A 27,273-nucleotide genomic window follows, 5' to 3' on the forward strand; every position below is an offset into this window, starting at 1 on the left:
CACACACACACACACACATGCACTCACACACACACACAAACGCCCCGCTCTTATTATTACGTCCCTTTTATTATGGCCAGATGTCACTGCTTCAATTAATTTTTTATTGATTCCGGGAGTAGACAGGACATATGCCAGCAAAAAATCACTCCTCACTGAAACTTCTATTTCTGTGTGCATATATCTCCGAAAAAGGACTCAAGATTCTAGGTGTTCGATCGAAATAAATTATTACATAATTGAGCAAGATTTTATTTGCGGACTGAAGAACTGCATCACCTTACACAGCTCAAGTTAATTACTTGTGTTGTCCTTGTTCACTTCCACAGTAAGGAGAGGGAAAGCGAGAGTAAAACTTTAATCAGAGTTGAAGTGAGAATATTTGCCGTCGCGGTCTCCACTCCAAGGCCTCTCTGGTTGGGCCGGCTGTCTTCGCCCTTTCTGCTAGAAAAAGCTGCGTTTCAGGACAGGGGCTGGCCAGCGTACTCTCCCAACGCTGGCATGAAGGGTTTGAAATGGCTGAGTTTAGGTTTAGGGCTTGGCAGGTTGACTTCCTGTTCTTTCGTGGCCTTATCGGGGACTGGTGGATACAGTTGTCTCGCTAATCTGTAGGGTTGAGTAATATCTGCTTAGGGGAGGAGTGGTTGCCAGGTCCGCTCCAAATCATCTTGCGGCGCCAGGTGGAGAAGTTCTCGGGCCAGGACGTGTGCGGTCTGGTTGCCGCGAAGAGAAGAGTGCGCTTGGGTCCATATGATTCCGACCTGCTTCTGTGGGGGTCTTTGGAGGAGAACCCGAAGCGCTTGTCTTGAATCCTGCCTGCTTGGTATGCTAGGCAGGAGGCTTGACAGTCGGTAATAATTACTTTGATCTGTGTCCTCACTAAGAATGTTTACTCCTCTGCGCGGTGATTTCGATCCACGGTGGCAACCTGACAAGCAATTGAAGCACACTGGCTTTGTTCATTGTAGCTTGGCTGGAAAATGCCCAGGTATTCCAGTAGGTGCAGGATAAAGATGAAATATGTACACCGAGGAAAATACAAGCGAAAACAGATCCCCCCATGGATAAAAAGTTATAGTGTGGACTTTTACCACTCGGAAGAATTGAGAAAAAAGTGGTTTAAACGTTAATGTTATAAGTGTTTCCTTACAACGACATTAAAAGCCTACCACACTGTGCCCACCTCGACCACAATTTGTTTCTAACTACAGGACATATAAATTAACCTATTCAGCTGTCGTCTAGGGGCCCGGCCTCCTAGCAGCGTGACCGTAGTTGGAGGTACTGCCTGGCACATGAGGCAACTCTCGCTCGCGGTATCACTATAACATCTTTCTAATGGCTGCCAGGGCATGAACTAATCTGATTGGCACGGATGTGTATTTAGTCTGCCGTTACACAGGTTGTAGCTTTTTTTCCAAATTGAAGTTGTACCAGCCATCTAGGGCAAAGGAAGGGTCGGCTATCCATGGCCCACCTTTTGCTGCGTTTTCTTGTGCCGTGTGCCGTATAAAAATAAAAATTGTGCAGTGTCATACTTTTAATGACACAAAAAGTGTCAACTTTCTGTTATTAAACAATCCTAAGCGTTCTAGTTCCGACAAGTTAACCTCAAAGGTATCTTGAAAGCCAAACTGTTCGGCTTGGCTGGTCACGTCAACCTTTTCCAATGGGATAATGTCTTTTTCTGGCTGGTCTGGGTGTAGCACATAGATGAATGCCATGGGGGTCGTGGAACTGCAGGCTAGCGTGGTTGTACCCCACTTCAAGCAGATAATTAGTACCCTTGAAGGAACTTCCCATCCATAGGTAGCCACCTGCAAATACCTATCTCGGCGATACCATTGAGTAAAAAGAAAGACGAGCCGCCCAGACTTGACCACATCGTCAATGTTGGTAAGACTTACAACGTAACGTTCCGGCTTTGTCTCGTATTTGAGCATTAACGGTGGTGGCACTGCTATGGTTCTGTTGAAATAATCGAAAACACGAGTGTACTGCACAACTGTTCGTTCCAGTTGCAGATCAGCGCTGGTGCGGAGCAGTTCCATGTAAGCAAGGGAATCACCGATCATCAGTTCCAACTTTCGGAGGATGTGTCTCTTTTCCAACTTCCACGGCATTCCGTTTGCGCTAGTGGACCCTGCTTCGCCCGCGCTTCTTGCCTCCCTTTCAGAAATTGCCGTTAGCTGAGAGTACAGCGCGCTTTGTTGAGACTGAAGCTCCTGTACGGCTTGCGTGATCCTCTGTTCGCTTTGCGTAGAATCGCTGTACATTGCTTCAACCTGCATGCGGACGGCCCTTGCCTCTTCCAACACCTCGTTTACGTTGCTTTGGAGCGCCGGCAGTCGGTCTTGGTAAGGGTCCCTAATCAGCGCCTTCAACTCATCAATGCACGCTCTCATGTCTTCAGCGCTAACAACCACATTTTGAGATAACGTTGGAGCGCCGGCCGCAGTCGGGATAGACTCCATGTGGCATCCGGACGCGAAGTGCCTTGGAAGGTCTTGGTGGAGTACACGATCGTTGCATCGCTGACATGTGACGGTGTGGAAAGTGCACTCTTCCTCGTAGTGCGTGAGGACGGCTTGTAGTGTACTTACAAAAGTACATCCGTTAGCTTCATTCCAACAGCAAGCCTTTAAAAAAGAGCAAAAATGAAGAACGAGTTATAAGAAGTGTGGCCATGTTTATGCATGTCGGCTGCTTTTTGCAGTACTCAGTAATCCAAAATAGCTTGGAAATCGACGAGTTATTAACATAAGACATTGGTGACGTAGCGCGGTCAAAAACGTTCGGGACAAGGGGGCTGCGCGGTCGTCCGGCCCCCATCGTCGTACTTGTCTGTGACATATTCTTCCGAAATGGTTAAACAATATCTAGAAAGTCATCGCTCCACGGGTATTTGGTCTCTTTCAAAGCCACAGAAAACCGTATCCAGATTCTTGGCCTATGTGAGCTGAGTGATGCGTTGTTCCTAATATAGTACGAGGAACGCAGGAACAGCGCAGAAAGGTCTAGGAGGTCAAGGAGAAAGCTGTCTGGTTGGCCACTCTACACATTTGAGGAGATACGGGAATTGAAAGCGAAAGGAAGAAAACGAGAAAATGGACAGGGGGGAAACAGCTCGTCCAAATGTAGTACAGACGAAGCAGAAAAAAGAGAATGCATAAAACTGGACACGTGAATCAACACGTTTGGCTAACAAAGAATGCTGCACGCTAGTAACGTCTCTATGAGCGTTCAGGCAGTCGTTGTGCCCTTCAAAAGACGAAGTAGCGGTTCTTAAGCCAATTTAGGATTGTGACGGGCTGAACCTATGACCCGAGATTACCACTTCTAAAGGTGGGGTCGTCGAGTTCACGGAGCGAGGTAGAGAGCCATTGCTTCGGCGTTGTGAATCTGTCATTATGGCACAACAGGTTTTTAGTTGCCTCTTCAGTGAAGGCTCTTGGCCCATTCTAAGCAAACAGGCCTCCCACTGCTCCGCGCTGATCATTGGTAAGCATGCTCGTAGAGTTCGTGGCTGAGCATCACAAGCCCAGATCATGTGAGTGAGTGTGGCTTGCTGGGTGCACCGCTTGGTGAAGGCAACACCAAGACACCGGTGACAAAGTAAGCTGACGTCCGAGCGTGGCACGTTAGGACGTAACAAAAAAATGTGGAATGCAGCAGGAAATACGTTATCCAAAATTGTCCTAACAAATTTCCCTTTTTTGCAGTGTGCCTCTTGCAAGAACGTTAATGTCGTCCTTCTTAAGCGCTGACTAATATCAACCTAGTGGGTGTAAGAGGATCGGACTATGCTCCCAGAAACAAGACATGCAATCGTGTTCTTTACACTGCATCCGCAGGAGAGTACGTGGTGTTTGTTCTTTTCTCATGTCTTGTAAACAGTTTCATGTAGCCAGAGTATGCGCGTGCATCATGTTGGCGGCCCTGGATGCTTTTTGTTCTTTTTCGTCTGAAGGCAAGAAATATCATAATTGTGTGCAGAGCTTGATGCCGGTTGGACAAGAGGTATGAATAATCCAAAGCATTGCATTTTATTTTCGATCACTTTCGACAACTCGTGTTAAATTCACGCTCAATGCTCTAGTCATCGAGCGCTTGTAATTCAAACACTTCTGATTGGTTCTCTTTTGTTCTATCAGTATGCGGCAGTACGCAACATTTTACGTGAGCGTACACAGTTTGATGACTAAAATATAGATTGCAATAACTTTTGCATATACGACTAACCGTAGATATTCGGAAATAAATTGTTTCAAACACAGGTTTGCCCTCACAAAAATACTTGATTTTTTTTTCTTAGTTACCGAACCAACCTTCACGTGATCTAGCATAAATAAGTTTGTGTTATCGTCCTCGGCCAAGTCTCACTGCAAAAAAATACAGAATTCCACGAGAATCTTTGTGTGCATAATGTGTGGTCTCCACCCACACTTTCGTTATAGATCCGTTCCCGGGCCGCAAAAAAATTGTTCCTAAAGTATTCCAACTCCGGACCCATGGGATGAAAAGGAATAAAATGCGTAATTATTCCATTATATATAAGGCACTTTTGGCAAATAGTGTTTTATTAATTCTCAAAGTTTCCGTAATCCTGCAGCTCGAGTTCAGAGCTACGTTTTCTTGAGCTGGTATTCTATAATACTGTGGTAGTATTAAATTAAAAGTATGAACTGTATTTCTGTGTATGAGGCGAACCTTACGATACCACTGAATGACTACCATGCAAACAAAACAAATAAATGTGTACGCACCGGCGTGATGGTTGTCATAAAAGCGATTGGTATCGTTCGCGTTTGTTACCAGTGCAATTTTCCAGTTATTCGCGCACAAAAAAAAATCCTGCCCCATTTCCACTAAAGTGAAACCTAGAGAGGGGCGAAAAATGAAGTAGTGTATAAGTGTCGTCTTGGCGCCTTGGCGTTTCTGCCCACGGAGATGAAACCGTTCAAAGGTTGAAGTATACAGCTTTGCTGTAAGTCTCGGCTCTCGGAAGCACGAAGCAGTCTAGCGCGAGGCGTTGGAAAACAAATGTCACAGTGTGTTCGTTTACTACGCGTTTTTCCGACGGAGATGCAACGTTCCAGAGGAAGGTTTGTACAACGAGTGTCCCGTTGTATTCTTTTAGTACGCGTTAAGTTCTAGCGAGAGACGTTGGAAAACGAGTGTACCGGTGTTTTAGCACCGTCACTACATGATACTACGACATGACACGCCGACCTATTGCGTGCCTAAGGGTCATCACCCAGAAAAAACAATGTTTTGCTCTGGGCAATGCTCACGGGTCATGAGGTGTTCCGATTTGAAAAATCGCTGAAGGAAACGTCGGCGTGAATACACCGTCTGTTTGTTTTATTTCCATTTTCATGGAAAACGCAATAATGCTTTTTATTGCGAAGACTGGGATCAAGACAATCCCACGCAACCCCTACCATCTAACGATAAGCGAATCTCCACCTGAAAGAACACGCCCCTGCAGCCTTGAGTTTGTACTTTGCTTAAACCGTAAAGCCACCTTGTGCACGTCTGTGCTATTCTCGAAATTTTAAGAAACAGCAAATCTATGTATTACGTAGGGTGGTGGATTGGTTTGAGATGGAACCTAAACAGGATGTTATGTTCGGGGGAATATTACAACGGCAGCGTAAGTCACACCGATGAACTCCACCCTCTAGAATTTCTCTGCAGCTTAACCAGGCGGTAAGCCAACAGGATAGCAGGACAAGAAAAGGAAAGCACAAAATTATTTTGAAATGATTATTTCCTGCCCTACCTGTGGTTATAAAACAATGAGGGGGTCTCCTTTATTGTGCGGAATAAAAAGAAAATAAACGCACACTGCAAACGAAGGTATGTACATCTGTCTGCCTTGAACCGACGAACACTTGCCTTCAACCTATCAGCAGCAGCTCCCTGCAAATGGACCTTCTGGCACTCGCCTGTAGCGAACGCCTCCTTGTGGAACGGACATACGATGTTTCCGTCATTTAGGCTGGGATTCACGCATGACTCACACAGAACGTCATGACAGGGGAGCAGAAATGTCGTCCGTGGAATCACATGGCACAGTGCGCAGGTGAAGTGAGAAGGCACTGGTGCAGCAAACTTTGTGGCTCGTCAATTAACGCCACGAACGAACCCGTGCACTCGGTGAAGGGACACGCCTTGGTCGGGCATCGCGAGAGTCGCCGATCGGCAGCAAAGGCGACTCCTGCGCGGGAGGTGTGCTCTTCGGCAGCAGTCGGCGTACGAGTGGAAGCGACAAAATCCAATAAGGCATAGCAACAGCTCAGGCGATGGAAATCTTCCGACCAACGATAACAGTTCACATGACCTTCGTAGGTGCGCCCGCCACAGCTGATAGTGCGTCGGGAGTAAAGGTTGCCAAAGAGAAATGCGAAAGCCCTTTCCTCTCAAATGCTTCGGTCGATAAGATACGGCTATAATCATCAGCATACGCACAAACCAATAGGTGCATTCCCCTGCGGGACTCAAGCTCGCTCTTGTAATCTGTATATTCACATTCATTTGTTCCTGGTCCACTTCAGAAAAACGAAGTATCCCACTTTTCGGCACTTTGAAATTCCAGGCCGGACAAAAGCATTCCGCTTCGGTGTAGCTTGCAGAAAAATAAAATAAAGCAGAATACCTAGCCCTGGAAATACAATAGTAACTGTAATTACTATATACAATGAATATGCATTAAATACAATGCAAACTACAGTAGATGAATGTTTTCAAATTGCCAGCATTCTTTGGATTTGGAGGTAACATGCGCGTATGCGTGCATGCGCGCAGACCAAATTTTCTAAGGTGTGCCGAGATCTGTCTTACCAAAACTTTTATCCCATTGGTGCCCGTAGGAGCGACAGAGCAGACCGCGAGTTTCCTTCATGACATCTTCCACTTCGGTAGGGAACTGCATGGATGAGGCAAATAGGGTATCACCAAATAACAACTACCCAGAAGAAATTTTCGCAAGCTAGATGCCAACCTTCCACGGGTTGGAAGTCTGTTCTTATCAGGACGTTCGGACCTTTTGCAATGCCCCTGAACCAAAAACAAAATTCAACAAAAGATACTGCGGCTGGGCAGAGAAGGCACACAGCAGAGAGAAATTTGTATATTTTGATACTGTGGCGATTGCTGATTCCGGCGATTTTACAGCGGCGAGTCTAAGGCTCGGACGCGGCATGCTATTTCCGGCAACACAGCGATGTAGAAAGGAATCGCGTGCTAACGTAGTGTCACCTTGCTGCGCCCACTCAAATCTTCCGGTTAGAAAAACATTGCGCCCCACCTTCAGCGCACGGGAAAAAATTAAATAAAATGCACTAAAAACAGTCGGAGGCCTCCATAGTTTAATATCGAAGCTTGTACTGCTCCAAGAAAAATGGCTTCCCAAGAGTATACTCGTGGTTCTGGGTGAAGCCGACTTTAAAGGAATCGGTATTAACAGAGTCCTTAAGGCATTGAAAGACTTTGGTGTTAGCTGGGTCTTCATAAGCTTGATTCTATGTTGCACAGTGAAGTATTGCCATTTACGCGGGGAGTTTGATTAGAAGAAACGGCTCTGACTCTTGCATTATCGAAAGTATCCTGAAACAAATTATATGACAATTATCCACTAACACGACCCTGCCGTTCCGCCGAGCTTCGCGCGTTATAATTTGTTCGCGTGGAAATTGCAGAGGTTAGAGAATTACTGTCTGCTTTCAATACATGGCCACCTACACAGGGAGTATGGTTGTATAATACGACGGTCGCTCCAGTGTTATCGAAAGTTTCGCGAAATAAATTATATGGAAATTGGCAGCAAAGACGATTTCATTACGCAGCATACATTCTCTGGTCATCCTTCTTGATAGAGTGGAAGGGCACGGAATTTCTTTTAACCATCTTCTTTTAGGCTCTGTCTTCGACTCTAACTCTCTGTCATCGTTGCGCAACAATCCCCCCCCCCCCCCCCACCCTTCTGAGATGATGCTACAATCACGGCCCTGGTTTCTTCATGCCTCTCAACGTTGACGCTAAGTACACCAAGACCACGGCTTGTGCCGCTAACTACGAGGATTTTTTTTTTTATAGAGAAGCAGCTAAAAAATACATCGTTTTTTTGGGTACACAACAAGAGCCAGTATTTTGCGACGTATTCCGATTCCGGCTCGGATTCTCTTCTCTTAGTGCAATCCTGTTCAAAAACAATCCTTCACGCTTTCACGGCTGCTCCCATTTCCGTTTCTTTGCAATCTATTCTTTCCCACTCACGGTCTTTGCCGCTGCGGTTGTAATTATTGCTTGCTGCTCTTCTTTGTCGTTATTTTTTTTCTGTTTGCTTAATTACCTGCATCCACTGCGTTGCAATTTTTTGTCGAGCACTAGAAGGAAAACCTGCCTAACCTGTCGTTGCGCCGCAAAATCCTTCGATTATCTTTGTTTCACAAAATTTATTTCCACGCGCATCTTCACGATTTTCTTTTATCAGCCCAATTTCACATATCACACCGTGTCGGTCATCGATCGCTACAAAGTTGCCCCGTTCCCCTGCAAAACAAAGGTCTTTTATCATTCATTTTTATCCCGCATGGTGAGCGAATGAAATCGCCTTCCCGAACCGCTAGTGTGAATATATGATAACAAGTTATTCAAAGCTGCCCTACTTGTGCACTTTTCTGATTTGTCATAGGTCTGGTATTCATGTTTAAAACGGTGAATATTTTCTTAATTGTTTTTGGACATCGTCTTATGTCCGCATCATATCCTGTGCTACTTGTGCATTGTACAATTTTTCCCCACTCCCCTCTGTAATGTCCTCAGTGACTTTGAGTGTATTTGAAAATAAATAAATAACTAAATAAATAAATAAATAAACCAGCCGGCAATGACGTCAAGGAGGAACGAAGGGGAGTAGTTGGTATCCTTTTCATTGGAAAATACCAAGTGGTTGACGTGAACAGTGCGACTAGAAAATGCGTTCCTGATGGGTACTGTGCCCACAAGGTTCCTTCCTTCCGGGCTACACTTTTTGCCCCTTTATTTCTGCAAAGTAATAAATGAACGTTCGCCCGGAAGGTGGAAGATGGTCGTTACGGCGGCGCAGACGTTCGTTGGACGGCTATGCGACACCAATGCCTGAGTCAAGAAATTCGTGGTATCTGATGGCTGTGGCCTTTTATAATTACTACCATCAGTGAATATACATTCAATACAATGCAAAATACAATAGATGAGTGTCTTCAAATTTGGAGCATTTTTTGGTGTGCTCGAAGAAGCTGGGCCCCCAATTAACCACTGCCGGTAAGGTTAACCCAAAGCTCACCGTGTATAAGAGAAGATAGTATAAGAGACGCATTTTGGGTGTGCGCGTTACATAGGGTGATGTGAGGAAGTGTGCCTGGTAGCGCGCTACTGAAAACCCCGGTAACGAACGGTACAGTGGAACCTATGGTAAAGCCGACTAGCCATGTAACAGCCTTTCCTGTTTAAGGATTCCTTTCTTAACTAAAGCAAAAAATATGAGCACCACATACACGCCAAAGCAGATATCCCAATAGATACGGCAGCATAGTGCGGACTTTCACCACTCCAAAGAACCGAGAAAAATTTCAGGGAAGCGTGCACACACGCGCAAGACTCACACACAACGGAAATCTCCCACTACATGACTCGCCCGTCGGCATCGCCGCCTCCCCGTGCGGCGGCAGCAGCTTCTGTGACCGCTTACGCGCATACGCGCCGCCAGTCGCACAGGAAAGAAGCAGAAAGGAAAACAAAGGACGGGAGGAGTGTTTCCCCAGAGCCAGCAGTGCCAGTACCTCCAGGAGCGCAATAATAGAACCGAAACTGGAAAAAGTAACATCGGTCTGAGCCCATTCCTGTGAAACCCGTTCATGCAGCATCTGCCGCACAACGAGGAGAATACTATTGAAACCAAAGGGCTGTGGGAAAGGGGGGGAGGAGTTGTCCAAAGGGCCTCCACAACTTCCAGAACCCAAATGGTCACCGCATCCTGGGCGGCTAGATCCGAGTTCCCCATGGCCTGATCCCACAGGGAAGGGGTAGAAAGGAAAGGGTCGTTTGGACATTCAAATAAGGAGTGATAATGAGTGTCCAGTGAGCCGCATCAGGCTAGTAGGGGGGGGGGCGGAATCGATGCGAGTTTTCAGTGTACGGGGGGTCTACGGGGGAAAGTGTGTCTGCAGTAGGCGCCATTTGTTTCGGGCCTGTCGAGTCAGCGATTAACGAGGAGGTGGTAGGCTTTTGCGGATGATGCGGTGGTGTTGTGCAATGTCTCGATAAGTAAGGACTGATCGCGTCAGCTCAGGGATGCCGTGCATATGTTTAAAAGAAACGGGAACCCAGAGAAATGCAGCTCGAGCATATGGATGTGTCGCCTCTTGAGCACCTACGTCAGTATAGGCCGGAGTCTAGGCTAGTGAAGCGGATTGGTGGGAAAGATTTGTTGGAAGAAGTTTGGAGGCAGGTTTGGAAATAATGCCTTGTAGGAGGGCCCTATCGCTGTCTACGAATATCATAGCAGGAAGAGGGAAGAATCGGTCGTTGTGGGAGGGCGAGGGGGATGGCTGCGTCCTCCTCAGTAGTTGTGGGGGTGTGTATGGCTGCGGATATCATTGGTTGCGTTATGGTTGTAACGGGGACGACGAGGGCGAAGGCAGAACGGTCTGGATACTCTGCCGCGTCGACGTTAACGTTGTATTCATAGGGTTGGGGGAGTTATTTTAAGTTGTGAGAGAGGACACGAGCCATGCGACGGCTGTGATGGAAGGAGGGGCTCACATTGAGGAGGAGACGGATGTGTTTGAAGCTTGGACGCAGGTGAGCCTAGATGCGTAAGCCATCCTCAAGTGGAAGAGGGAGCTGCAGGTTTATGTTGTAGAGGTTGTGTTGGCCTGTACGTCATTGAGAGAGGCGCATGTATTGTGAAGTTCTATACACCTCGATAAGCTCTGTAGGTAGAAAGAGCCGAGTTCGTCGGGAGGGTCTGTGTAGATGTATGTGTAGTGCTGACGCGTGCACTCTTCGTAGCATTGCCTGCAAGGATTGTGTTTGTGTTGATGAGTGTGGTGTTAAGCGGTGATAGCAAACACTGCTGACAAGCCAACTCCGTAAAAGCCGTAGGCGGTAGGTACCATCAATAAAACACCCCTCAGTGGGCGCGTTCTCCTGCGGGCTTCTAGCTTGTCGTTATACTTTGAATATTAATGGTCCTTTGGTCCTTCTCCTCTTCACGGTTGACAACAACCGCACTTTTCGGCCCTTTGCAAGCCTAATGCAGCAAAAGCTCTCCTTTTCTTATGTACAGGATTGAATAAAAAGGACAGGTGTAATTAAGCTCAGCTGAGTGTATTTAAAAGCGATACATTCTTTGGCTTTTAAGAACACGTGCACGCGTCATTGCGGGCAAACCAGTTTATAACGTGTGCTGAAACCCCTCCCGCCAAACGTTGAACATCTGACGTACGCAGAGGGCGGCCTAGCGGTCACGGCCCTGTTTCCTGACGTTCTTGAGCTAGGAAGGAGAGTGGACGGCGCCACTTTGCGTATCACCAAATAATCAATAGTGACAAGTTCTATTCACCAACCTTTCATAATTGATGTCTGCCCTTACCATGACGGTCGGAACTTTTTCAATGACCCTGAAACATAGAAATGAACACAAAATATAGATGTCATAAAAAGGACGCACAAAGCGTCCGGAATCATGGAGTGATTTTTATTCCGGCTTTCTTGGTCTCTTTTCGGGTTCTTCCTTTTAGTTTTCCGGCTCCTTCCACCTCACTCCCTTGAAACAACATCTTGCATACGGGTCCGGATTAGGATGCCTCGAAACATTCAGGCTAAGCACTAAAGCTCATAGAGCTTTGTATTACACACGAGGTATTGTATTATATAAAAGAGACTAAACAGTACGCCATTCTTTTGGTTAAGCAGCTCGAACTAGCAGGTTCAGTGCGGCCGTCTTTCAGGCGAGACTCTTTGATTTAGTTCAAAGACTTCAAGACATCCCTTGTCGGTTTCCCGTCATTTCCCATTTCCGTTACTTTGCAATGTATTATTTTCCTCTCGCACACTTTGTCGTTGTCATGATTTCTTGTAACTAGTCTTTGTTATTTTTTGCGCGAACCTGTTAGCCTCTCATTGGTCGGAAAAGTTCGTGTTGTGAACAAAAATCCCAGGCAGAATCCAACAGTTCGCGCCCAAGACGCCGAGAGCATGCGTGAAGCTGGTAGGGCCCACCACTTGCCGCCAGCGAAGCCCAGGGCAATCTTTCTGTGCAATCAGGCACACAGAATAGAGTTAATTTCTTAAAAAACACAAAACAAGCATCGAAACAGCTCGATAGGTGATAGGGCGTCCATGGACAGTAAGACTCCTATGTGTTCCTGGTAAAGACGTGGTCTGCGACTTCTCGCGAAAAGGGGGCTTGAAGTCATTCGAGTGCGAGCGCATGCGTCAGGCTATGCCGTCAGAGAAGCCGAGCGCAAGTGACAAGGCCACTGAGACGACGAGGAACATTTAATATCCTTCCACATAAGCATGTGTAGTGGTTTACAAAAGCTTTGCTGGACATCCACTTTCTCAGGGAAAGATGGCGGCCAATTTTTAGGGGCGAAGCCCCTGAAGTTTTGGGGCTGTTGCCTCTCCTGTCGTCGTCATAATCGTCGTCTCACGTAATCACGGAAATAAAACACTGGGACACTCCTTTACGCCTCGCGCTAGAAAGCTGAGCGCTTCAAAGACAAAAGACTTTTACAGAAAAGCTGTATGCTTCTACCACTGAACGGTTTTATCTCCGTATGCAAAACGCCCAGGCGCCAAGAATACAGTTTTGAACTGCATGCTTAGGCCGTCCCTGGGTTTCACGCTAGTAGAGATGGCCCGGGATTTTTTTCTCCTTGTTTACTTTGTGGGATTCTACATTTCACACACTAGTGATTTCCCACCCCGCAGCCATCCGCGCTCAGCAAACATGCCTTGCGAGCGCCGGCTGCGGACGGGTCCGTTGTTTGCGGAGACAGACAAAGGCAGGAGGCGGCGAGGGCAAAACATCAATGGCAGCATTTATTGCAAAGTGCAAATCAAATACACTGCATACAGACTAATCGTAGGCCATAACGGTAACATTGGGAGCGAGGCATTAAACAACGCGAGATGGTTCGACTCACCGATTGCATACCGGAGCAGCGGAGCGCTGCTCGTGCGAGCGCGGTTGCAGTCTCCCAGCTCGTCCGGACGCGTCCTTTGTGGCGCGTTCGCCCGGTCAGCACCAGCGCGCCGAAACGTCCGCGCGCTACCGGATCCCGAAGACAAGAGACCGTCCCCTCGTCATGCTACGTCCCCCCAGACTTCGCCTTACGGTGGCGCTAGTATCGAGGAAGAACTGGTTCTCGGGTAAGGCAGAGGGGAAAAGGGTCAACGCTTCCGCCAGGGCAACAACAAAACCGTCCGGTCGCTGGCGCCCTCCCGTATGGTTCCCGTCGCGTAAGCGAGGCGCGTTGTGCGCCGGCCGCGATGGGAATCTAGCCAGAAAGGGGTTCGCGTGAAAGTCGCGATCCCCACATCCCTCCCTCCTAAATTCCTTGCGTACGCCGGTGAGAGCTGACTACAGGACTAGAGGCGACGGAAAGTTCGTTCGTCGATTAAATCGTTAGTCACTGCATCGTGTTGCCTACGCCGGCTTCCACTCGTCCAATGCCACCGCTGGTAGTGCACCAGCAGGCCCGGTCGTCGCCCGCTGATGTCTGCAGGCAGGTAGCTCCGCGAAGAATCGCACCAGCCAACCCAAGCAAGCGTTGCTCAAGTGGCGGCACATCCGTGATGGCCCGTGGCCGCCGAGCGACCAGAGACTGCCGATTCTCTCAGCCAAGCTGGTGGCGGCATGCCGCACCGCACCGCTTCAGCAGGCTCGGCAGCTCGCCCGGAACAGTAGACAGCAGCATAAACACGCTCCGTCATGTGGTCCAAGCCGGGGTGGCTTCGCTGCACAAAGAAACTCCCCGCACCTTCAGTGTACGGCAGAAAAAATAGCTCTCCGATCGCACCGCCTTTGTGGCGCGATCCTAACGACAAATGCCGAGTTGTCAGCATTGCCATCGCTCTGTTAATGTCAGCAAAGCCCAATAAATAGTCCAAACCCTACAATGCATAGGGCAGGACAAACAGGCTGCAGTAGCCCTTTAATCCCATTCATCACGTGGTTCGATGTCGAATATCACAATTGCCATGGCATCGGCATAACTACCTGCTTGTTAACGTCAACAAAGCACGCCAAAGTGTCCTAACGCTGCAGCGTGCAGGGTAGGGAGAATATCAACTCGATTGCATCAACAACGTGACACAATCTGACGGTTCAACTGCTAAGTTTCTCAGCAATGCAATCGCTCTGGAAATGTCCACAGAGCTAGAACCTGTTCTAACCCTATACGATACAGGGCACAAAGAACACACACGGTCGCATCGACCGCCCGGCGCGATGCTTAACCACACAAATGCGAAAGCAGTATTTGCTCGCATCTTTAACACTTCATTCATACACATGAATGCGGAAACAGTATTTGCTCCCAACGACAGCCCTATGTTCACACACATGAACGCCGCTTGCGTAAAAATGCTGAAATACGTTTCAACACACTGGCGCTTAGTTTACGTGAACAGAGCTTGGTCTCTCGAGCCGAACAAGAGGGCTCCTGCGACGTTACAATCAGCGGGCGCAAAGTTTGCCTCGCGTAATTCTCCCCGTCAGTGGACGAGGGATGCAGCCCCCCTTCAGTCCCGTCGCCCGCGTGGCACGACAACAAAAACAACTACGCTGCGGAAAGCAGTTTTTCAAGCAGCGAGGGGTCAAAGTAAGTCTTTCCTGAGGCGGGAGAGATTCCTTTCTCTCGCGCGAGGCGATCAACAAAAGAGGGGGAACGCTCCATGCGCCCTCGCATTATTCCCAAGGTCGTGCCTTCGTCTGGGAGGACCGGCTGCGAAAGCCTTCGGGTCACTCACTTCGGCAAACGACCCGCATCCAACAACACACCAAAATAAAACAGACCAAACGAAAGAAACCCTGAACGTGCCCGTACGTGCAGCCGTGAGGAGACATCTGCTTTGTTAGGGTCCTACTCGCTCGCTGCAACACAAGCAGCTTATGAGCGAACGGCGCCTACCGCATTCAGCGGTATCGGAGCGCCCGTGCCAGGCTGCAATACCAGCTAGCCTTTTGCGGCACACGTGGCCCGGCCACACGGCTCCCAGAGCCTCGACTCCCGGAGTCGACAAAACTCGGACCCAAATTGCAGCTTCCGTACACACTCACTTCGGGCTGACACAACGGCGCGGGCTCCCGGCCTCGCATGAATGCAAACTCGGAAACCCTCGTTTCCATAAACAACAACGTCCCGACAAAAAGTCGGAGACCACGTGTTAACTGGCAGCGATGTCCTGCCATACACACGATTGCTGCAAATTCGGCGCTTAACAAATTAAAAACGCCGCAGCAATAAATAATTCGCCTCACTCTCAGGAAAGTTCGCCTCTGCTAATAACTCGCTCCAATCAGTTAGGCCTGAAGTCTGTTGTCTGTGCTCGGATCGTCCGACGCCAGAACAAAGGATGCTGCCGTGCCTCCTGCTCGTCTCCGCAAACAAGGCCTCACGTTGGGGCGCCAGATGTGGGATTCTACATTTCACACACTAGTGATTCCCCACCCCGCAGCCATCCGCGCTCAGCAAACATGCCTTGCGAGCGCCGGCTGCGGACGGGTCCGTTGTTTGCGGAGACAGACAAAGGCAGGAGGCGGCGAGGGCAAAACATCAATGGCAGCATTTATTGCAAAGTGCAAATCAAATACACTGCATACAGACTAATCGTAGGCCATAACGGTAACATTGGGAGCGAGGCATTAAACAACGCTAGAGATCGAGATGGTTCGACTCACCGATTGCATACCGGAGCAGCGGAGCGCTGCTCGTGCGAGCGCGGTTGCAGTCTCCCAGCTCGTCCGGACGCGTCCTTTGTGGCGCGTTCGCCCGGTCAGCACCAGCGCGCCGAAACGTCCGCGCGCTACCGGATCCCGAAGACAAGAGACCGTCCCCTCGTCATGCTACGTCCCCCCAGACTTCGCCTTACGGTGGCGCTAGTATCGAGGAAGAACTGGTTCTCGGGTAAGGCAGAGGGGAAAAGGGTCAACGCTTCCGCCAGGGCAACAACAAAACCGTCCGGTCGCTGGCGCCCTCCCGTATGGTTCCCGTCGCGTAAGCGAGGCGCGTTGTGCGCCGGCCGCGATGGGAATCTAGCCAGAAAGGGGTTCGCGTGAAAGTCGCGATCCCCACAACTTTCATGCTTCCGCAGTGCTGCCCAATTTTGTCGAGCCCTCGAAGGAAAACCAGCCCTCGATTACGCGAAGGGTAACTGAGGGAAGTGGTAGGTATTCTTTCTGGGAGAAAATACGAATTGCTTAACGTTAAAAAGTGTGGCGAGAAAACTGCTTCCCGGATGGCATCTAAGCCCACAAGCTGCTCCTCTTCTTTCGAGCTACGCTTTTTTCACCCCTTTATATCTTCTGAGTAATAAATACACGTTCGTCACGGAGGTGACCATTATGGTGGTATAACGTTGACGGAACTTTGTGGGAGCTGTGCCTCAGCCCAAGGATCAGTGGGATAGGATGGTTTTGGCCCTGTACGCCCGGAGATGCTAGGGGCCTAGCTGAACGCTGGCCGTGAGGTTCTCCCGCGGATCGGCGAGGGTTAGACAAGAGGAGAACTGAGGAGCGTTTGGAATTTCTGCACAACCTGGGGTGATGTGAGGTAGGATGCCTGCTAGTGCGCTTCCGGAGATCCCGTCGACGGACGGTGCAGTGCGAGCAATGGTATAGCGTAAAAACCTTGTAATGGCTTCCCTCTTGAACGGTTTCTCTCCAAATTAAAGCGCTTATTGGAAAACAAAGAAAAATACACGCGAAAGCAGATATGCCGATCGACACCACCTCTCTTGTGCGGACTTTCGCCACTGCAAGAATCGAGAAAAAGTAGATTCAAACCTTAAAGCTGTAAGGGGTTTATTGAAAATAAAAAATACCACAAAACTTCTACACCGTACACACCCAACCAAACTATTTTCTTAATGTAGTGCATAAGAATTATCTATTTCAGATTTCTTCTACTGGTTGGACGACCTTGCAGCGAGACATGAGTGCGAGTTTCTACACAGCAGATCAGGCAACTCTCCCTTACACCTTCTCTATCAAATAGTTTTTCGACCTGTCGTGGCGTCTAGGAAGCTGACTGGTCCTGAGTAGTAATTATTACTCATTTATATAGCCTACAGCTTTCTTTCTAGCGAATGTCATGGAAAACAAATCTTCAACAAATGGGGGACGAACCAGCCATCCGCAAACTATTGCTGTGTCTTTCTTGTAGGTGCGATGTCGTGTCTCTTAAAAAAACGTGCGGGCCTGGTTATACTTTAAAAGATATGACCAAAGTCAGCTTTTTTTCTTTAAGTAATCCTAAGCCTTGGAGTTTCGACGTATTAGCTATAAAATTTTCCTGAAACCCAAAGAGAGCGGCGCGGGGTGTCACGGTATACTTTTCCATTTCGAGATTTTCTTTTTCAGGGTAATCAGGGTGTTTTACACAGACGCTTGCCTTTGGGTGTGCGGAACAGAAGTCTTGTTTGGTTGTGCCCCATTTCAAGCAGACTGCCAGTGCCTTCTCTGTACCGCAGCTAAATCCACAAATAGCCACCCGCAAATACCTCTCTCGGCGATACCACTGAGTAAAAAGAATGATGAACTTCTCAGATTTGATCACATCGTCAATGTTGGTAAGGCTTGCAATGTAACGCTCCTCTTCACTTTCGCATTTTCCCATTAGCTGCGGTACCACTACAGTGGCTGGGACGTAATCAGGAAGAGCTTGTGCGTACTCGACAACTGGTCGTTTCAGTCGGCGATCTGTGCTCGTGCGGAGCAGCTCCAAGTAAGCAAGAGAGTCAGTGACCATCAGTTCCAACTTTCGGAGAATGTGTCTCTTTTCTACTCTCCACGGCATTCCGGTTGCACTTGTCGCACCAGCTTCGCTAGCGGTTCTCGTCTCCGCCCCAAAAATTGCCGTCAGCTGAGCGGACAGTTCGCGTTGTTGAGACTGAAGTTTCTGGGACATCGTTTTCGACCCCTCCTGTATGGCTTCCGTGATCCTCTTCTCACTTTCTGTAGAATTTCTGGAGATTGCGTCAATCTGGGTGCTGACGTTCCTGGTCTGTTCCAACACCTCGTTTACTTTGCTCTGTAGCGCCGGCAAACGGTCCTGGTAAGGGTCTCTGATGAGCGCCTTCAACTCATCAATGCAGCTTTTGATGTCTCCAGCGCTAACCGCCACACTTTGACCTAATGTTGGATCTCCTGCCGCAGACACCATAGACTCGATGCGGCATCCCGCGCGGTAATGGCCTGGGAGGTCTTGATGAAGCACAAGGTTGTTGCATTGCGGACATGTGACGGTGTGGAAGGTGCATTCTTGCTCGTAATGCGTGAGGACGGTTTGAAGTGTACCCACGAAAGTACATCCATAAGCTTCGTTCCAACAGCAAGCCTTCAAAAAGAGGAAAATAAAGGTCACCAAGTTAGAATGAGTGAAAAAAAATTTCGCGAGCACCTAATCTGCTTTGTGCAGTACTCAGTGATCAAAAATAGTTTGGATTTGTCATTGTTCGTGACTTCCAGAAGTGGATTACGTAGGGTGACCGACAACTTCCGGGACAAGAGTGAAGGCTGCTCGACGCCTGGTCCCCTGTTCGTTTTTATCTGGCAAGGTTTCCGCTGCTCTATGTAAAAATGTCCACAAAGTCATAAGTCCACTGGTATTTTGTGAGATGGCAAATTATACGACAAATAGGATTTAAGACGACTCTAACGTAATGCCCCGCAGCTTCGCTGGTCATCGTTGTACAATAAATGTAGGGGCACTGACTTTTTTTTTGTATTGAGCAAACGAAACAAGAAAAAAGCGCGCATTTCAAATGAAGGGATTTTTGACAATGTCATGTCGTGAAAAAATGCGCACTTACCTTCAACCGATCTGCTGTAGGTCCCTGCAAATGGAGTGTCTGACAGTCTCCACAAGGGAATATCTCCTCGTCAAAAGGACACACGATGTTCCCGTCGTTTAAGCTATGATTGACGCATAAATCACACAGAGTGTGAAGACAAGGCAGTAAGAATGTCGTCTGTGGAATGACGTGGCACAGTCCGCAGGTGAGGTGAGGCGGAACTGGAGCAGAGAACTTTGTGACTCGCCAGTTGACACCTTGAATGAACCCGCGCACTCGGTAAATGGACACTGCTTGGTCGGGCATCGCAAAAGTCTTTGCTCCGCAGCAAAAGTGGCTGTTCTGCGAGAAGAATACTCTTCAGCAGATGCGAGTGCATGGGCAAGAAGGAGACAATTTAAAGTGGCAGAGAAAAACGGTCAGGCGACAGGAATCTTTCAGCGAGCGATAACAATGTTCGTGACATCCATACATGGAAGGGCCGGCTGATAAATCGTGACTGGTACAGGTTATCAACTTGACGTTGGGAAGGTCTTTCCTCTCAAATGCTTTTATCGGGGGACACATATCTGTCTGAACAATGCTGTTTCCGACGCGGCGCGCCAAATTATCGAGCAGGTTGGATGCGCGCGCGAGGGGACGGTGCGGCGGGTCATACGGCAGCCAAATCGGTTCTCTGGGCGGAGACGCGTGCGGTGACGCGTCCTTACCGCTCATGCGTTCGATCGTTTAGTTTAGGAAATACCACTGGAATCAGGAGAATTGACATTCTTCACTTGACGTGTTATCCCTCAAGCTTCACGCTCGTTTTTTAATGTTTGTAATCATAATTATTTGCTCTAACTCCACTTCATGCATGGAAGCTACTGCACTTCTCTGCCTTTTGAAACTTCAAGCCCGACAAGAGCTTTCATTGATCAATGATCTTTTCCCGGCTTACAGTGAACAGTAAGACACTCGTAATTTTCAACGAACGGCAGCGTGCGTTATTTTCAAGACGCCCCAATGACTTTTTTTTTTTGTCGTGTGCTTAGTAGATGGCCCATGGCGAAAAAAAAAATTGGCTCCAATCCACAATGTGAAGGTGGTTGAAAAGGAAAGCTTTAAACGACACCCACAACAATTGCCCATGAGACGTCACCAGAATTCACACACGTGGCTCTACAAAGAGCGAAACCCCAGATTTGGCCAGCCGTTGTCTGGAATTCACGGGGGCGGATCCCAAACGCAGCAGCGTCGGCCACGGCCGGGCTAGAGCGGCGGACGCCGTCCCTGTAGCCCAGCCATGCGTCGGCAGAAAACGTAGAGGAGCGTCTTTCGAAGGGTGAGACGGAGGCCTTACCCATCTTTATGTGCTAGCTAGGGGCTACACCACCGCACGACACAAGCGCAGGCACCGAATCAATTAGACATGTGAGCTTAGTGGTTCTAATTTATACCAATTGAAACTACCTAGTTTAGCAAGTTTGAGAATTCGACGTGGCGCTCGTGTGCACGGGCGCGCGGCCCGGTTACTCTACGCCGGCAAATACGGGGCCACGTCATATAACCGCCATCGTGCTCGGCGGCGCCCGGCGTGCCTCGACGACACTGGCAAGAACGGTATTTCTTTTTCCGGTGCAGAGTCCGGTGAACACGTCCATTCAGTATTCCACAAACACCTCGCCACCTCGCCCGGTCTGGGCGTCGGCGCACGTTCGCTTATTTGCGCAGGGCCTCGAAGGCCTCGGTTCGCCTGTTTCATTTTGTGAATTTCGCAACAGTCGGCGCAGTAATCGAGAACATTCTCCGCATGCGCCAGCCGGAGCCACTGCTGAGTGCACCGCTTCGCGCTAGCTGTAGTGTAGACAGGTGGTATATTTGCCGACGCAGTGTAGCCGAAGTGTCGTCGTCGACCAGGACTCGTCCACCAGGGGCCGAATTCTCTCCCTCTCACCCCCCCCCCCCCAAAAAAAAACAAAAAAAAAAACATCCGGGCGTCGTTTTGAAGCGACGCCGTAGCGCCATGCAAATGCATGTGTTCTTGGTATGGGGTGTTTCTGGATAGGCGAGGGAGTGAAAATGGCGCAGAGTAGCACTAACTCCCTTGTGTTCGAGGTTTGCCTGGACTTTAAACATCCCCAGATGGTCAAATCTAATTCCGAGCCCTCCACTACGGCTCCCCTCATCGCCTAGGTAGCGTCGGCGCGCTAAAGCCCATAACCAATAGTAAATCGTAATGACGTCACCACGGTCTCCTATTACAGCGAGATTTCCAAAAGGCGCGGTTATTTCAAAATGTGGCCATTCCAGGATGGATAGATTAGGGTTCCCTAGCGAAATAAAAAAGAAATATACACCATCACTTAGAATGCCGAAGAAAATGATACCGCTTGCACTAGTGGTGCATGGCTGAAGAACCGGCAGAGCTGGCCGCCCCTCTCCCTTCGTCGGAGACCCGGCTGTTGCATAGCCATGATAATCATCATCATCATCATCATCATCATCATCATCATCATCATCATCATCATCATCATCATCATCGTCGTCGTCGTCGTCGTCATCATCATCATCATCATTATCCACATCATCATCATCGCCATCATCATCATCATCATCCCACTAGTAACACTTCAGGACGACGGCCTCTCCCATTGACCTCCAACCGCTCCTCTCTTGCGCCGTTAGAGTCCATTCTTTGCCTCCGAAAAAGGTTGCGAGGTTCTGCTAGGTTCTGCCAGCTTTTTCGAGCCAAGTAGCCGGTCTTGGCACGCAAGGCCTTCAGCTGTGTTCGGCCGAGTAGTCACGCAGTCATGTCGGGGTTCAATCCCAATCAGTTTTCTATGTACAGTTATGTACAACTATTAGTAGTAGTAGTCATCGTATTTGTAACTGTCCGAGAGAGCGCTTGTCAAACTTGCGCACCCAGCTCAGCGTAGGGAGGTTCGCGTAGAACCAGAGACGGTCGTAGACTGTGCACGCATGGCCGAAGTCGAGAGACGAACTCGTGCTTAAACCGGCCCTTCGCGCCTCCCACTGACTGACTGGCTCGGCGTTGTTCGTTTTCGGCGGCTGCGAAGCCACTGTCGGCTTCGCGGACGGTCCGTTTCCTCCCCCGGTCAACTGCTTTGTTTTGCCGGCCGTACTCGGCTCGGCGCTGTTGCTTGGCTCGCTGTGCCGGGTCCGCTCGACGAAGAAGAGCGTCTTCTTGCTTAGCAGAGCGATGCTATTCCCGGTAAGCGGCTTCCTCCTCTGAAGAAGTGGAGATCTTCTGTCTCCCCATACGTCTGGCAGACCACTGCTGTACACAAGCCTTGAACACAAACGTGTTGTGACGAAGGCTTTCACATCTACCGCAGAGTGGGCCACGTTAGCGCTCTTAGCGCTCTCTAGTACCAGCTGCAACCGACAGCGCAAATTCGGCGCAGGGAGCGCGAGATAGTCTGTGCTCGCACCTCGAGGCGTGAGCGATGTGCACTTCGAGAAGGTCACCCCAAAGATCACGCCAGGAACGCTGGGATTCCGGAGGCTACGGTATTTTACAGCATAGCTGTGAGCTCCCTTCACGGTTCAGCTCTTATAGGTGGAGGAAACGTTTATAGACTGAGGCATACATAATAAAGATTTGTTAAATTTCTCCTTCCTAAAAGAGTTGCGTATTGCTGGGGTAATAAATTGATGACAACAGCAACCAAAATGGGTGCTGAATGATATTTTGAGCGTTGTCATTAAATACCCGCAATCGTAAGTTTGCGTGCTCAACGACGTTAGTTCCGGCTACTGCTTTTTATCATTAGCAGAAAAGCTCGCATTAGCGCGCTTTCCTGCTAGTTCCTGCTAACTTCCATGCACTGCACTGAACTTTTCGCGCAACGTAATGACTGGACAGATGACTATTCGCGTCATAACTTCAACGAGATTGCCCGAGTAAAAATTACCCAGAATAAATCAAAACCGCCGCCACGACAACCCGACAAATTGATTGCATGACACAGGCGAGGTGCTTCAAGCACACCCGTTATTTTATTTAGTAAGAAAACACAAACATACTTTTTCTTCAAATTGCACGTGGCAAAAGCCGGGAGCAGAACCCCAGAAAGGGATCTGTGTACTTCACAGGAGGCTAGAAATGTAATCAATCTTTAAGCGTCGTCGCCCTGCTTGAGTTATGAACAGCTACTATTATCACGTGCCATGGCCTCGACACCAACAAAAAGGAGGACTTGGAAGTACCGGTGTCATACGAAAATCCGCGCGGTATAAATGGTTTGGTTAAGCGGCGAAGATAATACGTGAGTGATGGATTGGGTGCCGGCCCAGTGAGGTTTGAAATTAAGAGACGACACCAATTAACCATTTATAATTATTTTTTTATCTAGGCTTGGAAATTACTGGGCAAAACTTCAGTACAGGCGCCGAAAAGCGTGGGCCGGGCGGGTCAGGCATGCCACGCCCCAGGCATTAGGCTAATTCTTGTTCTTTTTTGGCAGAGTGCTGGGTTTGCGCAATGGTCAACGCACCTACTACTGCTCTGGCGACGCGGGTTCAAATCCCCATGAATCCAATTTATTTTCTTTTTCAGGCGGCCGCGGGTTTCGTACACCTCGTGTTTACACTACTGCTGACGACTAATGGCGAGACTGAAGCCTAAAAGAAACGGTGGTCTCACGGCACACTAAAACACACCTTTATCAAAACTGCAGCATTTTTAAATTGCGTAACAAAACATTTACCTTCAATTTGTCGGTAATGTATTCTGGTACCGGGAGCTTTGGGCAGTCGCCTGTATACAGTGAATACCTGCTCGTCGAACGGGCACACGGCGTTCCCATCGTTCCCGCTTTGACTCACGCATGACTCCCACAGAGTGTGAAGGCAGGGCAGTAGAAAGGTCGCCTGCGAAATGACCCCACAAAGTCCGCAGGTAAGGTGAGACGGCATATTAGCAGCAAACTTGGTAGCGCGCCAGTTCGCGCCACTGACAAGGCCTCCTACTCGGTGAAGCGGCACGTCTCGGTCGGGCATCGCAGCGAATATTCTTAACTACGCAGCTGTGGCCATGACACTTGCTGGCGAACTCAGTAGTGCACTTCTGCAGGTGCCAGCCGATGGGCGGAGGCGAAACGGGCAGCGCAGGCGCCGTGAAACGCCTGATGTGTGATAACAGCTTACATGATGGCTTTCGGTTGGCCGCTCCAGTCCTCTGGCTCGGAGTCGGCAGACGCCAAAGCGGCTCGCAATCAGAGCGCGAGAGGCAGATTACCAACCGAATGCATCGGCGATCTCGGAGCAGCGCGCCTGTAGCGCCACCGTGCAGCCAGCGCTGGAAGCCGCGGGGTAAACATTCCTGCGCTGCATCGATATAGTGCCTAGAATATTCTAGGCACTATAGCATCGACAAATGGCGCCGATCAGTTAAGTGGCCAAACTCATAGAGTTTCTCACTAGCTTGAGAAACTCTATGGCCAAACTCCGGCGTTTTGTGTCACGTGACCCATCCTCCCGGCCAGATCGCCCCACGCTCTCGCTTCGAAGTCAGAGCGGTCGGGAGCGCTCCGAGTCGGAGGCTGACGCTCCGAAAGAACCAACCGAAGGTAGTTCGAACGCTCGAATCCTACCAACCGAAGGCGCGGCCGCTTTTCAGAGCACTCCAGAGCGCTCGTAAACGCCCAACCGAATACGCCATTAACGAGCCCCGCTCCGAGCATGACGATATGGGTCATGCTCTGGTCATTCAGCGACGGTGGTGTCGCACGCACACAGTGCCGGCGATCAAAGAGGTCGCCAAAACGGCGGTGTTCCTTGTACAAAATCGTGATCCGATGCAAGGGTGTTCTCTTTCCCCTTTTAGATCGCAAAAAACGTCACTAACACGTGGCCATGATGCGTTGTGGCTTCGCCGGGAGAGACCCTCGGGGTATCGCTTCGTTTTGTGGCAGGCGGCCCTGGCACTCGGTTTCTTTCGCTAAACCGCACTCAGCGCTTCGAAGGCTTTTCCGCTCGCTAACAGATGCTTTGCGCTAGCCATACACAGCTTCGTCGTAAAACCCACGAAACGCCCGAAGTGAACGAAGCGCTCGAGCGAGGTATCAGAAACAGCTATTTATTTATTTGTTATTTCGTGACTTATAATAACTGTCAGGGTAAAATAAGGTGGAAATAATGTGGATTAACATTAAATATGATGCATAATGGGGGCGAATGAATTAAGATGGAGTAATTATTTGTGAAGAACTTATCTGGCATATCTGATGTTCACTAGCGTGGATTGGGATCGAAGATAATGTGTATTACGATGTTTTAACGCGGTAATACGGCAAATGAGTACTAATTAAGATTACGTAACATGGACTAGCGGGAATTAATGACAGCAAAGTAGCGTGCATGTGGTGCCGACGGCAAGACTTGCACATAAAGGGTTCGTGTCGAGTGCATCAGGCTTTCGCCTTTAAAGGGGACATGAAGCCAAAATGCAAGTTTGATTTGATACAAACTCTTCTTTGTCCTGATAACAATGATACCAATTTGATCGCGTACTTCAAAGAATAATCGAGGTGGTAAAGGAAAGACATGAAGCAGTAACGACTCCCCAGCCGCCAGTCTCCGGCGTCCTTTCTATCCGGTCACAGAATATGGCTCGTGCAACTGGAAGCCGCCGACTTAGGCCAGCACCTAGAAGCACGACTGGACGATTTTACTGGGGCCTCTCGCATAGTTTTATTGTATCACTTGAATGCGAACGTGCAGTTAAACATTCATAATGTGTTTAGTGCTGGCGCATAATACGTCACTCCTGCTCATACTACGTCACTGCAGAGCAAACTTTGAAAGCCTCTTATTTTTTGCGTTTTTCCGCTAAAATAGCGCTTGTCATAGCTCGAATAGAGCCCAGTGAGCTACCAAGGGCTCTATTCTATGTTGAACAAATTTGTACTTGTTTTTCGTGTCCCCATGAGAGTACGTAAGCAGAGTGAAGAGCTCCGAGAACATTTTTTCGTAGAAACCAAGCGGAAGTGACCTTCAAAAAAGAGACAACGCTATAAGTTTAGTTTATGTACTTGTTTCCAGCGTCAAATCTACCAGTGGCTACCTTTTTGCTAAGCAATGTTGACACGTATGAATTTTTCCAGCAGTGGCAATAGCTTAATTTGAAAATTTTCGCCTATGTTACTTCTACTCCATACACGACATTAAGGAGGGCATATCTGACGGTGCTAGAGATATTTCGACTCAGGAAAAATCCTTGTAGCAGGAAAAGTGTAAATTGTTGGACCCCACCATGTTACTACACAAAAAACGTTGCTAATAGCATGTATTGTTACGCTTGTGCGCGCACTAGTTAAACGAAGGTGTAGGTATTCCTCGGAAGTATTCAGAACAGCACGTTTAAATTCGCATTCGCGTCTTAAGAGGAAATGTTGATCTTTTGTGCGCGCGCCTGTATCAACACGTACACGGTGAGGTATTTTTCGAATTTAATCACAAACGTATGTGTTTTAAGCAAGGCCTCTAGAAAAGGGAGAAAGCAGTGAGGGGTTTATTATTCAAGAGGACTCCAGGTCAAGTGAGTGAACGTGTGTACCAGGTAAGGGGTTTCGCTTGTCTCACACATCTTTGGTTTTAATGGCGTCCTAATGTTAACCCAGTGCACAGACCCTGGAAAGGCGGGATGTGTCATTTTCGTTCTGGGTGGGGAGAAGATTGCTTGAGTGATTCTGGGATTCAACGCGCCGACGCTACACAGGCGATGAGGCACGCCTTAGTGGACGGTTCCAGATGGGGTGAAGGGAGAAGACGCACTCCGCGCGCTACAGCGCTGACTTGTAATACAATGATGTAGTGAGGGAGAGCATTAGGGAGTCGAGTGTCTGGGGGCCGATTTATAAGGATGCATTGCGCTTCAAGAAGCGGCTTAGAGCACAAAATCCAATTGTGGACGCAAAAATACCGGTAGGCATTGATGTAGAAGTTGCTGCGACTCCGTCATTGCTTCATGTTAATTTCGTCACCCCTCTTGTTTGTTCTCGTATCTCATCTTCGCCTTACAGGCGCACGTATGACTTGTTCGGAAGCACACTTCCCTATCAAACAATTTATGTATTGGTAGCACTTAGGAGTTGGGGTGGCACGGCCATTCGTGTTGGAGTCAAAAGCGGAAGCTGCGTTTGCTTTCGGCTCTCTTTGTAGAACGGCTTTATTTTCATTGTCTATAAGACAATAAAT

At 48.8% G+C, this 27,273-nt stretch overlaps 1 protein-coding gene and 1 long non-coding RNA gene across 2 annotated transcripts; both read right to left on the reverse strand.

Moving 5' to 3' along the window:
• Positions 1 to 236: 236 nt before the first annotated feature.
• On the reverse strand, positions 237 to 6,507 carry LOC144159173 (uncharacterized). The gene is made up of 2 exons (XR_013320262.1): positions 5,902 to 6,507; positions 237 to 2,639 (listed from the first exon to the last, which is right to left on the reverse strand). It is a non-coding gene; the product is annotated as an uncharacterized LOC144159173 (long non-coding RNA).
• Positions 6,508 to 16,533: 10,026 nt separating this feature from the next.
• Positions 16,534 to 19,436, reverse strand: LOC144157920 (uncharacterized). The gene is made up of 2 exons (XM_077688635.1): positions 19,090 to 19,436; positions 16,534 to 18,614 (listed from the first exon to the last, which is right to left on the reverse strand). The coding sequence occupies exons 1-2, from the start codon at positions 19,375 to 19,377 to the stop codon at positions 17,481 to 17,483; spliced, it is 1,422 nt and encodes a 473-aa protein (XP_077544761.1). The 5' UTR covers positions 19,378 to 19,436; the 3' UTR covers positions 16,534 to 17,480.
• Positions 19,437 to 27,273: the final 7,837 nt, after the last annotated feature.

The sequence above is a fragment of the Haemaphysalis longicornis genome, unplaced genomic scaffold (genome assembly GCF_048455015.1).
Source record: "Haemaphysalis longicornis isolate Haplotype H1 unplaced genomic scaffold, Haemaphysalis longicornis Haplotype H1 scaffold_10, whole genome shotgun sequence".
Classification (NCBI taxonomy): Eukaryota; Metazoa; Arthropoda; class Arachnida; order Ixodida; family Ixodidae; genus Haemaphysalis; species Haemaphysalis longicornis.